Source organism: Gadus macrocephalus, chromosome 7 (assembly GCF_031168955.1).
Source record: "Gadus macrocephalus chromosome 7, ASM3116895v1".
Lineage (NCBI taxonomy): Eukaryota > Metazoa > Chordata > Actinopteri > Gadiformes > Gadidae > Gadus > Gadus macrocephalus.
In genome coordinates, this window is record NC_082388.1 from 23,126,650 (window position 1) to 23,139,030 (window position 12,381).

Consider the following 12,381-nt stretch of genomic DNA (forward strand, 5'->3'; position numbering starts at 1 on the left):
GTGGCCGCTGGGGAAAGTCTCTTAAATCCAAGAGTCCTCCTGTCCGTAGCGGGTCCTGGAGGTATTCGGCTCCGCATGGACTCCCGGACTCCCTCCATGGGAGAACAACAAATGGCCTTTTAAAGGGTACCTCTGCCGCAGGTGTTCTCCATTGCGTTGATTGAGGTTACGCAAGGGCTGCTCTCTGGCTCCGGCTGGTGGATATCGGCGGTACACGCCATCCACCACCTCTCCCTCTGGCCGCCTGGCGTGGGGGTTTGGGGCCGGGTTGCCACAGTATCCTTTGTAGCATGACAATACTACCTCCTCATTAAGGGTTAGTTTGACCAAATCTATAACCCCCCGAACAGTAACAATTGCTCATAAACTCAAAACATACCGATAAACATATTAGTTAATATCCATGATGCAAAATTTTAGCTGAAACCTCGGGGTCACTTAGCCTGGTCCTACCAGACCATCGTACTTCATTTCATTTGTACAGAAGGTCTGGAACTGCCCAATTGACAAACATTCACTCACTTGGAGGTGGGTGTCTGTTGAAGTTTTAAAATGATTGGATCTGCCCAAAAGGTATATATTTTTATGTACTTTTTATGTAATTTTAACCTCCCCTGGAACCTGTAACAGGATTGTTGATATAATGTGCAGGTTTAACATACAGAGACACTTGTGTAGCCGGTGTAGCCTCGGGTACTTTTCAAGCTTGTTTACATTACCGTCTGTGTATCCCTAAACCTTCCCCCGCCTCCTTACATACAGGTTCCTACGTAAGTCACTACATCTCCCCCTTTTAGTGAAGTACCAGCATTTATTTTGTTTACTTTGAATATTATTAATTAACAGTAAACATACTCTCCAGTATAACATATATCTTCATCACTATAAACATTTATTTTCAACACTATAAACCTCTGAGACAAACCCACTTGTGTGGCATTACATCCTTTACCCAAAACCAAGTTCACAGAACATATAATTATAATTATCATTCTGTTAGCTCCTGATACCCCGGAGCTGTGCAGGGATTATGCAGGGGGGGGGGGGGGGGGGGGGGGCCTACGGACTTCAGTGTTTTTTTTTATTCCGTCTGTGCACGGCACATTCTCAACGAGCAGGTGTGCGCCTGCAGCCAGAGGGGGCGCCAAAATACCAATTCCCCACACAATGTTATGTACCTCATTGAAAAGCGCTACGCAGCGCGTTTTATTTTTTTACTGCTCGTGGCGCCCCCCATGTGATTTGCCGCCCCCCACAAATATGGCGCCCTGGGCGGCTGCCTGGTTCGCCCGTACCTAAAACCGCCACTGCCTGTAAGCCATGAGTGCCTTGTGTGGATCCTCTCCCTTTGCCAGGAGAGATTTCCCCGGCCGCACAGCTCTTTCAGCTTCCCCGTTGCTCCGCGGATAGCGGGGACTGCTGGTCACGTGGCTGAAGTCGTACTCCCTGGCGAAGTCTGCAAACTCAGTTGCAGAGAACTGGGGGCCGTTGTCGATGACAACAGTCTCCGGGACTCCATGGCGTGCGAATATGGGCTTCAACTTATCCTTTAAAGTAGTGGAGGTAGTGGAGGTGAGGTCAGCTACTTCAATGTAGCAATAGAAATATTCAATTACCACAAGGTACATTGCGCTCTTCCACTGAACAATATCTGCTGCAACGCGCTGCCATGGTCTAGCAGGTAATGGCGTCATCAGCAGTGGTTCTGGTGCGTTCTGCACTTCCTTTGCACATATCACAGTTTTCCACTTTCTGTTTTATGTGTTTGGTCAGACCCGGCCACCATACAGACTGCTGTGCCCTGGCAATACATTTTGTCATTCCTTGGTGACAATCATGAATCTTGTTGAGCATCTCCTCTTGCATAGTAACGGGGATGACAAGACTTTTGCCCTTCATTAGTAGACCGTCTGCTACGTTTCCCACTATGTTGTTGATGTACAACCTGACATCTGTCTCCAGGTGCATTTCCTCCTCTGTAGGCAGGGTTTGGATAGCAGCCCTGGAAAGTGCGTCTGCTGTGACAATATTTTTCCCCGGCGTGCGTTCAATCCTGTACGTGAAGTGGAGTAGTCGCAGTCTGAATCTCAGAACGCGTGGGGGAGCAAATCGTTAAGGGCTCTGCTGCTCAGTAGGGAGATGAGGGGTTTGTGGTATGTCTGTATGAGAAAGACCATCTCATCTAGATATGGTGTGAATCACACACAGGTCAGTGCCAGCGCTTCAATCTTGGCGTATCAAAGCTCTGCTTCTCTCATGCTGCGTGAGATGAAGGCAACTGGACGCCAGTTCCCTGATGGTTGCTTCTGAGACAAAACCCCTCCGAGCATCTGCTGCAACTTTTGTGTCTCTGTTCGGGCAGTACTGGGCTAGGACAGCGGGTGAGCTCAATTCTCGACGCAGCTCCTCGAATGCCGGTTGCTGTACACTCCCCCAGGCCAAGTCATTGTCTGCTTTGTGCAGGTCTCTTATCGGCTGTGTGAGCTCAGCGATACGGGGCGAAAACCTTCTGACATCAGCAACATCTTTAGGTGTGGGCATTTCTGTGATTGCCTTGATTTTACTTGGGTCTGCTTCCATGCTCAGTGCGCTGACAACGTGATGCAGGATTGTGAACCGATCCACAGCAAACTAGCATTTGTCGTTGTTGAGTGTCAACCCCTCCTTCTGGAGTTGCCCCAACACTTAGTGCAGCCTGTGGTCGTCTTGTTCACGAGATGTCCCAAAGACGAGAATGTCATCTTCATGACAGACAATCCCTTCTAGTCCTGCCAGCACCTGTGTCAGCCGCCTTTGGAAGTGCTCCGGTGCTGATGAGATCCCAAAAGGCAATCTTTTGAAACAGTACCTTCCAAAAGGTGTAATAAATGTGGTTAGTCGGACTGAGTCTGGGTGCAGGGGTACCTGCCAGAATCCTGCAGTTGCATCAAGTTCTGTAAACACTGGTGCTCCTGAAAACTTCCCCATGCAATCACTCCCATTTCTTTCCATTCATTGGATTCCTTTTAAACTTTGCCATAGTGGTACCCGACGTGGCAGTGACAGGGCTTGGCTCCCTCCTTCAGCTTAATTATGAACCCTTCCAGGCGTCCCAAACCTGTAAAAACGTTAGGGTACTGGCTCCTGAAGTCTGCTGACAGCTCCTGAATACCGTCAACTTGTCGCAGCAACTGCAGTGCTTTGATTGCTGGAAGGCCAAGCAGAGATGTGGCTAACCTGTCTATCACAAACACAGGTTGAGTTGTGGTCCGCTCTTTGAATGTTAGGGTGCCATTAAACTGACCTCTCACTTTTAGTGGGTTGTTGCTAGGTCCACATAGTGGAATCGCCGCTCTGGTTAGTATGCCATGCTGTTTTTTCAGAGTAGATTGTCGGCAAAATGGCTGTCACCTCTGCACCAGTGTCCAGTAGGGATGGGCAAAACGATTATTTTCCTGGAATCAGTTCTTTCAGTTCCGTTCACTATCACGATTCGTTCGTTTGATTTGTTTTTCAAGTCAGATTACGCCAATGCTTGTAAGTATTGGGAACGCCAGCCAATTAAGGCTTTTTCACAGCCTGCCCTACCATAAGGGTACTGTCAGCGGAAGAAACGCCAGCCGTAATTGAGCTGCGCCATGCTGCACCAAACCACACCGCGCGGTGGAAACGAGGGGGAATAAAACAGAGATGAAAAAAAGTTTTCAGTCCCGATGCACTCGGAAAACAAAAAAAGTGCATTTCTGTAGCATTGGCCTATACGACGCAGTTCGACTATTTCCATGGTAGGTTAAACAATACTTTATTAAAGCATGCAATTGTGTTTTAGAACTAAATAAAAATAAAACGTGTAAAGTGCTTGCATGATATTGAAGCCTACAGCGATAGTTAGTTAACTTGTGTGGCGGTGCCTTGTCATTTGTTTACCCATGTGCCATGGCAACGCGATTGCTACCTGCTCTAGTACTCTTAATGGCTGAATCTTTGAGAACGTTTTAGACTCAATCAATATAAGTTAGCGGGGAGACGGGGCTCTGTTTGTTTGTATATTTTATCTACATGACCATATATTATTTTTTATGTAAAAAAATTAATAAATCAAAGAATCAGTTATTTTGTTTTGGTAATCGGTTCTCGTCGTTCACCTTCGGGATTCGTTCGTTGTGAACGAATCGTTCGAGACCGTCCAACCCATTCCTAGTGTCCAGCTTAAAGGGGTAGTTCGGAATTTTGGACATAGGGCCTGTGTTAGAGCGTTGAGGGTGCCAGGCAGGCAGGCAGGTAGGACCCAGATGCAGACGGGTAAAGGAAACGGCACTTTATTTCTGCCAAAAGGCTAAGGCAAGGAGCAAGGAGTAAGGAGTAAGGGAACACAGGTAGCCACAGAGAGCACGCAGGACCAACAAACTATAATGACAGCACAAGGAACAAAGGAAAGACAAGGGCTTAAATAACAAACACAACGAGGAACAGCTGAGACACATTAGGGGAGGGAACAGTAATCAACACAGGAGGGAAACACAGGGAAACACACACACACCCTGACAGCCTGATTCCCAAGTGAGCATTTGTATTCTATATCACTGGAGACAGTTTTCAACACATTTCATACAGTCCTTCTAGTTGCAGAGTTCACTCGTGCTAGGCTAGCGCAAGTCAACGGGCAATGCTAGCCTGCTATTAAAAACAGTCTTACCCACTCCACAGTACACCCAAGGTAAATCAATTATAACGACAGACTATAAATCTAAATGTCTGTTAATAATGTTAGAAATAAAACTAACCTTGCATCGCATGAATCATCCGGCGATTCCAGCTTGAGCCCGAAATTCAGCCGTGGTGCAGAGTTACAGCCACTCCGAGCCAGTCGCACAATGAGCTTCCCCCAAATGCACTGTTTTGGTGTATGTAGCTATAATGCAAATGAGGAGGAGCGAGGCTGGTCAAGGTGGAGGGTGGGGGTGTGGCCCTGAGCAGCTTGCAGCCACGGTACAATGCGCTCTGTTTACAGTGGATGTATCGCAATGGCGAGGCGCACACAGCCTTTAGCCGTGTTCTGTAAATATTCTAGAACACACGGGAGTCCTGGAGCTCTATATCTAAATATTATCATATAGCCTACATAGATATCTATATCATATAATATATATTATCACAGCCAAAAGCTGTGTGAGCCGATATTATGAATCTCAAACGGCCGCGTTGGGTTCTCCGACGTTCCTGGTTCTTCCACGTCCACATCAATGTGAAGTAGACTGAACCGCGATAAGGAGGAGAAAGGGATTGCTGCCAGGCAGCGCTAAGGCACCTCCGCATCCGGCGGTGGTCCCTCAGCGGGGCTCAAGCGGGAGACATTCGCCGCCAACAATCCCTTTCTCCTCCATGTCGTGGTTCATGTTCTTGAGGGAGTCAAATCCAAAGTTCCTTCCCCCCAATTCATTCTCAACCTTGGCTGAGATAACCCCCACTACGAGTCTCGTTGTAGAAATACCAGGACGAGAGTCCGACGTGTTATGCGCCATAGTAGAAGTGTACAACACTTGCGTTACAGTCCTGGAGCTCTATATCTAAATAATATCATAAATCATATAATACATATTATCACGGCCAAAAGCTGTGTGCGCCTCCAGACGATATAATGAATCACAAACGACTTTGTCGGGTTCTGCGACGTCTCTGGTTCTTCCACTTTCACATCAATCTGAAGTAGACTGAACTGCACGCTGCCTGCTGCCGGCTGCCCGCTGCCCGCTGCCGGGCGATGGTGCCTCGCGGCAACCGGCGGCATGTCGCAGTTCATGTACTTCAGCGAGTCAAAGCCAAAAAAAAAAGAGGAGGAGAGACTGGGGCCCACCGTCTGGAGCCAGGCCCAGACGGTGGGCTCGTCGGCGAGCGCCTGGTTGCCGGGTTTGCCACGGAGCCCGGCCGAGCACAGCCCGAACAAGCAACGTGGCAAACCCCCCACCCTACTTTGGGCCCACCACCTGCAGGAAGACCCGCTGGGGTGGGGGTCAGGGGTCTCGACGGACCAGAACCATGCGACAGAAGCTGACTTTGGGGACGTGCAACGTCACCTCACTGTGGGGAAAGGAACCGGAGCATGTGAGGGAGGTGGGGCGCGACCAATTAGATCTGGTGAGGCTTACCTCTACGCACAGTCTTAGCTCTGGTACTGTACTCCTGGATGGGGGATGGACTAGGAATTTACGGTATGAACCGTATAGAAAGTACACCGGTGTGATTTGCGCTAGGGTATGGATTTTTGACGATACTGTGTAACCGGTTTTCTTATTTTTTGCGACTAGCGCTAAATAAGCAGTGTCTTAATTACACAATGCGTCCATGCTGCGGTGTCAGCCTGCGGAAGCAACGGACTGTACAACATGCGCCAGAGGAGGGCAGCGACATAATAAACTGAGATATGGCTGAAAGCGCAGCACACGAGGAAGAGGAGCAGTTGGTTAAAAATTCCGGTTCAAGTTCCATTGTATGGACATGTATGGTATGGTTTTAAAAGGTCAGACAAAGAGCAGAAAACTGTGTTCTGCCAAGTGTGCAAGAAGACAGTGGTTGCAAAGGGTGGTAATACCAGTAACCTATTTCTTCACTTAAAACGAATCACACGTTGGAATATGAAGAAAGCCAAATAATGCGTCCTCCGCAAACGTCAGGTGCATCGTCAAGTTGCAGCGGGAAGAAAAAAAGCTGTATCCCTATCGCAGACATCATTCACACAGGCATTTTCCAAAGCTAGTCCTTCCGAAAAAAAAAGCAAAACTATACGGCAAGGTCCGCGGGCAAGTGGAGAAGGAAATCAATCCTATTCAACACTATGCAATGACCACTGACTTGTGTTGAAGTCGTACAATGGAGCCTTACTTTAGTTGAACCATCCACTTCATCAACGACGACTGGAAGTTGTGCAGCAAATGTTTACAGACTTCATATTTCCTCGATGACCACACTGGAGAATTAATAGCCCAAGGCTTGAGGGAATCGCTGGAATCATAGGGACTTAAAGTAGAGTCGCAAGTATGCGTAACCACCGACAATGGCGAAAACGTTGTGAAGGCAGTTAGTCCAGTCATTTTAAGCCAAAATCGGGGTCAACCTAGAACAAATTGCAACAGAAGCAAACAACTGATTTTGTATCCTCAATATGTCCTGAGTAAAGAAAAAAATGCCCAGAAGAATCCCATTAGGGGAAAGTTTCAATAAACACCATAATATAGCTTATTCATAAGCCTATTCATTATTTTCTCACGTGAATACGTTAAAAATATATAAATGAGTAGACTACTTGCATCAAAACAAACAAAAATGTATTAACGTTTTTGGAAAACTCTCCTGCTGTTTCTTGAATCAACTTTAAAGGTCCCATGCAGTGGCGGTTTTAGGCACGGGCGAACCGGGGCGGCATATTTTTGGGGGTGCCAAATCACATGGGGGGCGCCACGAGCAGTACAAAAAAAAACGCGCTGCGTAGCGGTTATCAATGAAGTACGACATAACATTGTGTGGGGAATAGGTATTGGCGCCCCCTCTGGCTGCAGGCGCACACCTGCTCGTTGAGAAGGTGCCGTGCACAGACGGAATGAAATCCCCACTGAAGTCCGTAGGTTCACGATACAACACCACCCCCCGTCCCCCCCCGTCCCCCCGTCAACAATTGCTCCTTCCACCCCCCCCCCGTCAACAATTGCTCCTTCCACCCCCCCCCCCCCCCCCCTCCGCTTGTAGGAAGTCTTGCCCGGGGCGTAACTGGACGTAGAACCGCCACTGGTCCCATGACATGCCAGCAGGTGTGAGTGTGATGTGTATGACGTCAAACATCGAGGTGGACACGCCCACTTGTGATGTCATAAGGGGCAGATTTTCAAAACGGCTTGCTAATCACACTCACAACTGGTGGCATGTCATGGGACCTTTCATTTAATACTATGCTGCTAGATTTTATTGTTTTAAGGGTACACGCAATGAGGCCTAGTGACCATACACGACACATGTGCACTGATGACAATTCTTAAAATACTGTTACTGAAGAAGAGTCACTTACTTTGTTTCAACAAATTTACCATTTTGGTAGTTTCATTTTGTTCTTAGGTTCCTCAAGGGGCGGTAACCCACGGACACCATGGTGTCCCCCGGTGGTCAGGGAAGCCGTCCGACTGAAGAAGGAGGCCTTCCGGGATAAATTATCCTTAGGCAGTTGCAGGGTACCGACAGGCTTGAAGGGCTGCTGTGTCGGAAGCTAAGCAGCGGGTGTGGGAGAAGTTCGGAGAGGCCATGGAGAAGGACATTGGGTCGGCCCTCTATGATGGAGGCAGAGCTCAGGAGGAACTGTGGGAGGTGCTGCTGGAGTATTTATTTAGCGCTTTTTCTGTAACCAGTGGCCACCCAAAGCGCTTTACAATATTGCCTCACAATCACCCATTCATACACAGATTCACACAACGACGGCGGAGTCAGCCATGCAAAGGCGACAGCCAGCTAGTCGGGAGCAGTTAGGCTTAGGTGCCTTGCTCAGGGAGACCTCGACACTCGGAGCCGGGGATTGAACTAGCAACCCTACGGTTACCAGCCAATCCGCCAGTGGTGGTTCTACGGCGAGTTACGCCCTGGGCAAGACTTCCTCCGGGGGGGGACGGGGACTTCAGTGGGGGATTCATTCATGCGGCGCGTTTTTTTTTTTTACTGCTCGTGGCGCGCCCCATGTGATTTGGCGCCCCCCACAAATATGCCCGGGCAACTGCCTGGTTCGCCCGTGCCTGAAACCGCCACTGCAACCCGCTCTACCTCCTGAGCTACTGCCACCCTGTATGGGGTGAGGGGGGCACTCCTCAGAGCCGTCCAATCTCTGTAATACCAAAGCGAGAGCTGTGTCCGCGTTCTTGGCAGCCAGTCAGTTTCGTTCCCGGTGGGTGTTGGCCTCTGCCAGGGCTGCACCTTCTCACCAATCCTGTTTGTGATATTCATGGAATGGTTATCGAGGCGTAGCCGTGGTGGCAGTTCGGTGTTCTGGGGATTTCATCACGGCTTCATGCAGATGATGTTGTCCTGATGGCATCATCGGCCTGTGACCTTCAGCACTCACTGAATCGGCTGGCAGCCGAGTGTGAAGCGGCTGGGATGATGATGACCACCGCTGAATCTGAGGCCATGACTCTTAGCAGGAAACCAGTGGATTTCCTACTCCGGGTAGGAAATGAGTCCTGAGCCCAAGTGAAGGAGTTCAAATATCTCGTCTTGTTCACGAGTGAGGGTACGTGTGAGTGATGGAGCGTGAGATTGGCCGGAGAAACGGAGCAGCGGAGGCGGTATTGCGTTCGCTTTATGGATGATGATCGAAAGAACGAGATTGACGAGATTGATTATATTATAGATAATAAGGAACTGCCACTCTCGATTTTGTCCAACCAGAAATCCCATCTGTTTATACTGAGATCCCTCCAATCAACACATTTGACAAGGGCTTGTAACAGGCCTGTGGCTGCCACCAGCAATTTTGTTGAAAGATACTTTCAACAAGCATAACAAAAAATGCTTCTAAAATAAATGTTCTACCCTAGCTCGGGAAGAAGTCACACAAGTGCACATGACATCATCCCCAGTGTAGGCATTGTCACCATGCCTACAGTGGTGTTGATGTCAAATGATCGCATCACCTGCCGGTCAATGGAAAAGGGACCTGATATATTGGGAGACTTGGCAAGCAAACACTCAGAGCATCCCTGGGTTTACGAGAATAATCACCACTATACTATCCACTCTGTACTCAGAAGAAATGTATGTGGAAGGTATTTATTTTCTTCCTTTTACGTACTTAACATAGAGTGGCTACAGGATTGTTTGGGGACCATTTTGTTGTCGTCTTATTGGTCCTTTGTTACACTGTCCTTAATGACCTTCCGGTATTTAGCTGTGATGCAGAGTGCAGGACATTTAAGGGTCAATGTTAGTGGTAGCGTGGAGTATCAAGCCTCACAGGAGATGATTGTGTTCTGCACTTTATCTGTGGGGATAAGCTGTACTTTTCTCTACATAAACTGTGTTCTGTTGTACATCTTGAGGAGCAAGCCAGTTTTTTGTGAGACTTCCCGTCACATTCTGTTATTTAACCTTCTCTTCGCAGATACTGCCTTTCTTTTGACAAGTTTTTTGCTCTACTTACTTGCTGTTTTCAGGTTGAGGCTGAAATTTGATGTTTGTGGTTTGCTTGTAAGCTTTGGTGTTCTCGTAGACATCGTCTCACCTCTTACTCTGGCAGTGATGTCCCTTGAGAGATATGTGGCTGTGTGCTTTCCTATGAGACATGCAAACCTTGTCACCGGCAGAAACACAGGAGCAGCCATCGCTGTTGTGTGGACCATATCTGGTGGCAATGCTCTAATACGAGGGTTAATACTAGTTGGTTGGAAAAAATATTTTGATTTAAATGTGGAAATGAAAGACTTCTGCTCGAAAGAGGCACTGTTTGTGGCACCGATGTCCAGTGCAATGGATAAAGCATTTTGTGCTGTTGTGTTTGCATTCGGGGGAATGGTAGCTATTCTTTCCTACGTTGGTGTGACGTTGGTAGCCAGGTCAGCCTCAACAGACAAAGCCTCTGCTGGCAAGGCTGGAAAAACTGTTTTACTTCATATGATTCAGTTGGTGCTGATCCTCATCGCTACCATCTACTCTAGTATTCTCCTAAGCCTTGCTAGAATAGTGGACAGAACCACTTTGATTCGTCTCTACAACAGTTTTTTTGTGGTTTTGAATCTATTATCCAGGTGTTTCACTGCTCTTATCTATGGGCTCAGAGACCAAACGATCAGACCTCTCCTCTTGAAAGGGCTCTGTGGTCATCATGAATGCTTGGCCCCCACAAATCTGTTGATGTCAAAACAACCATGTAATCTCAATCACCTTGTCTTCACTTCTTAACCCGTTTTCTTATGTAACCAAATAGTTAGGTGTAGTCAGGTTAATTCCAATTTTCATTAGATCAGCTAATGATGGCCAGATCATGTTACCAAGTCCAAAATCAAATACTTTAAAGAGAACAGCTATTTATCGTGAAACCAATCATCATTGGAATAATTACCCACTGAATATACGTAAATTGAATAGCAAAGTATCTTTTAAGCACCATTTGAGAATGCACTATTTAAATATTTACTACATCACTATAGCATTCATACACTGTATGAATGCTATAGTGATTGTATGACCCATGAATGTATAACTTTTTCTGAATAATATCTGATGATGTTTATAATGATTTACTGCTTTTCGATTATCATTGTTAACTGAATTACGATTTGTGTCCTGTGTATTGCTATGTTTTTTGTCATTCTGTGTGGACCCCAGGAAGACTAGCTTGCCCTACTTTGGTGACAGCTAATGGGGATCCTTTTAAACAATAAATAATAAACCATGAAACCTACAAAAATAAATAGAAACCTTGTCTAGATTCATGAATAGATTTATATTTATTTGAAAAAGGTCTATTTTGCTCTAGAGACAACTGATTTTTAACTAGCTGCACTTGTTTTGGATTCAGGTCAGATCACAGGTGACCCCTCTTGCCCTCACCAGCTAAAGTGCCCCTCTGACTCTTGGTAAACATACATAAAGAAAATACATTTACACTTAGGGCAATTAGCAGACGCTTTTATCCAAAGCGACTTACAATAAGTGCATTTGTCATAAGAAGTGAAACAATATATCGTTGTCGGTACATTAAAGATGTTCGGCCGTGCGGCAGCGGAGAGGGCTGTGCTAGAAGTCAAATTGGAGGCTCTTAAACAAAAGCATGCTATAGAGGCCGAAGAAGCAGAAATGTCTAAGAGACAAGAACATTTGAGGAAACAAAAGGAAATGTTAACCCTCAGATTTGAATTGGATGCTGCTAATGCCAAACTCAATATATTGAGTACAAGTAAAAGCCATATCTCAATAGGAGATGGAATGAACGAGTATTTAAAGAAAACACTCAAAACAAGGAACTTTAAGTCTGACACTCAAAACAAGTGTCAGACTTAAAGCTCATGCTCCTCTACCAGTGCAGCTTCACGCCCTGGCCAGATCAGTCAAAGCATATGTCCTATGCCCAACCTATGCATTCTCATCCACAACCCCTTAACAAGACTTCTTATGAGCCTTTACAACCCTGCGTCCCCTCTAGCCAAACAAGGTCCCCACAATCCACTGAACAAACCCAGGGGCCGCCATCACGGCCTCACTCAAGACGATGCCACACAATTGATGCACCAATGGCTTCTCCTGAACCTCCTATTGGAAACCCACAGGATACTGCTCACCTCTACGGCATTCTACAGAAGCAAAATTATATCACAGCTTCATTGATAAGGCAACAGGACAAATCATTTTTGCCACGAAAAGAGATGAAGGTAT

General features: G+C 46.9%; 1 protein-coding gene across 1 annotated transcript; it reads left to right on the forward strand.

The window, feature by feature from the left end:
* Window positions 1–9,071: 9,071 nt before the first annotated feature.
* LOC132461150 (odorant receptor 131-2-like) lies at window positions 9,072–11,385 on the forward strand. The gene has a single exon (XM_060056196.1). It carries the CDS (start codon window positions 9,535–9,537, stop codon window positions 10,906–10,908), a length of 1,374 nt encoding a protein of 457 aa, XP_059912179.1. The 5' UTR covers window positions 9,072–9,534; the 3' UTR covers window positions 10,909–11,385.
* Window positions 11,386–12,381: the final 996 nt, after the last annotated feature.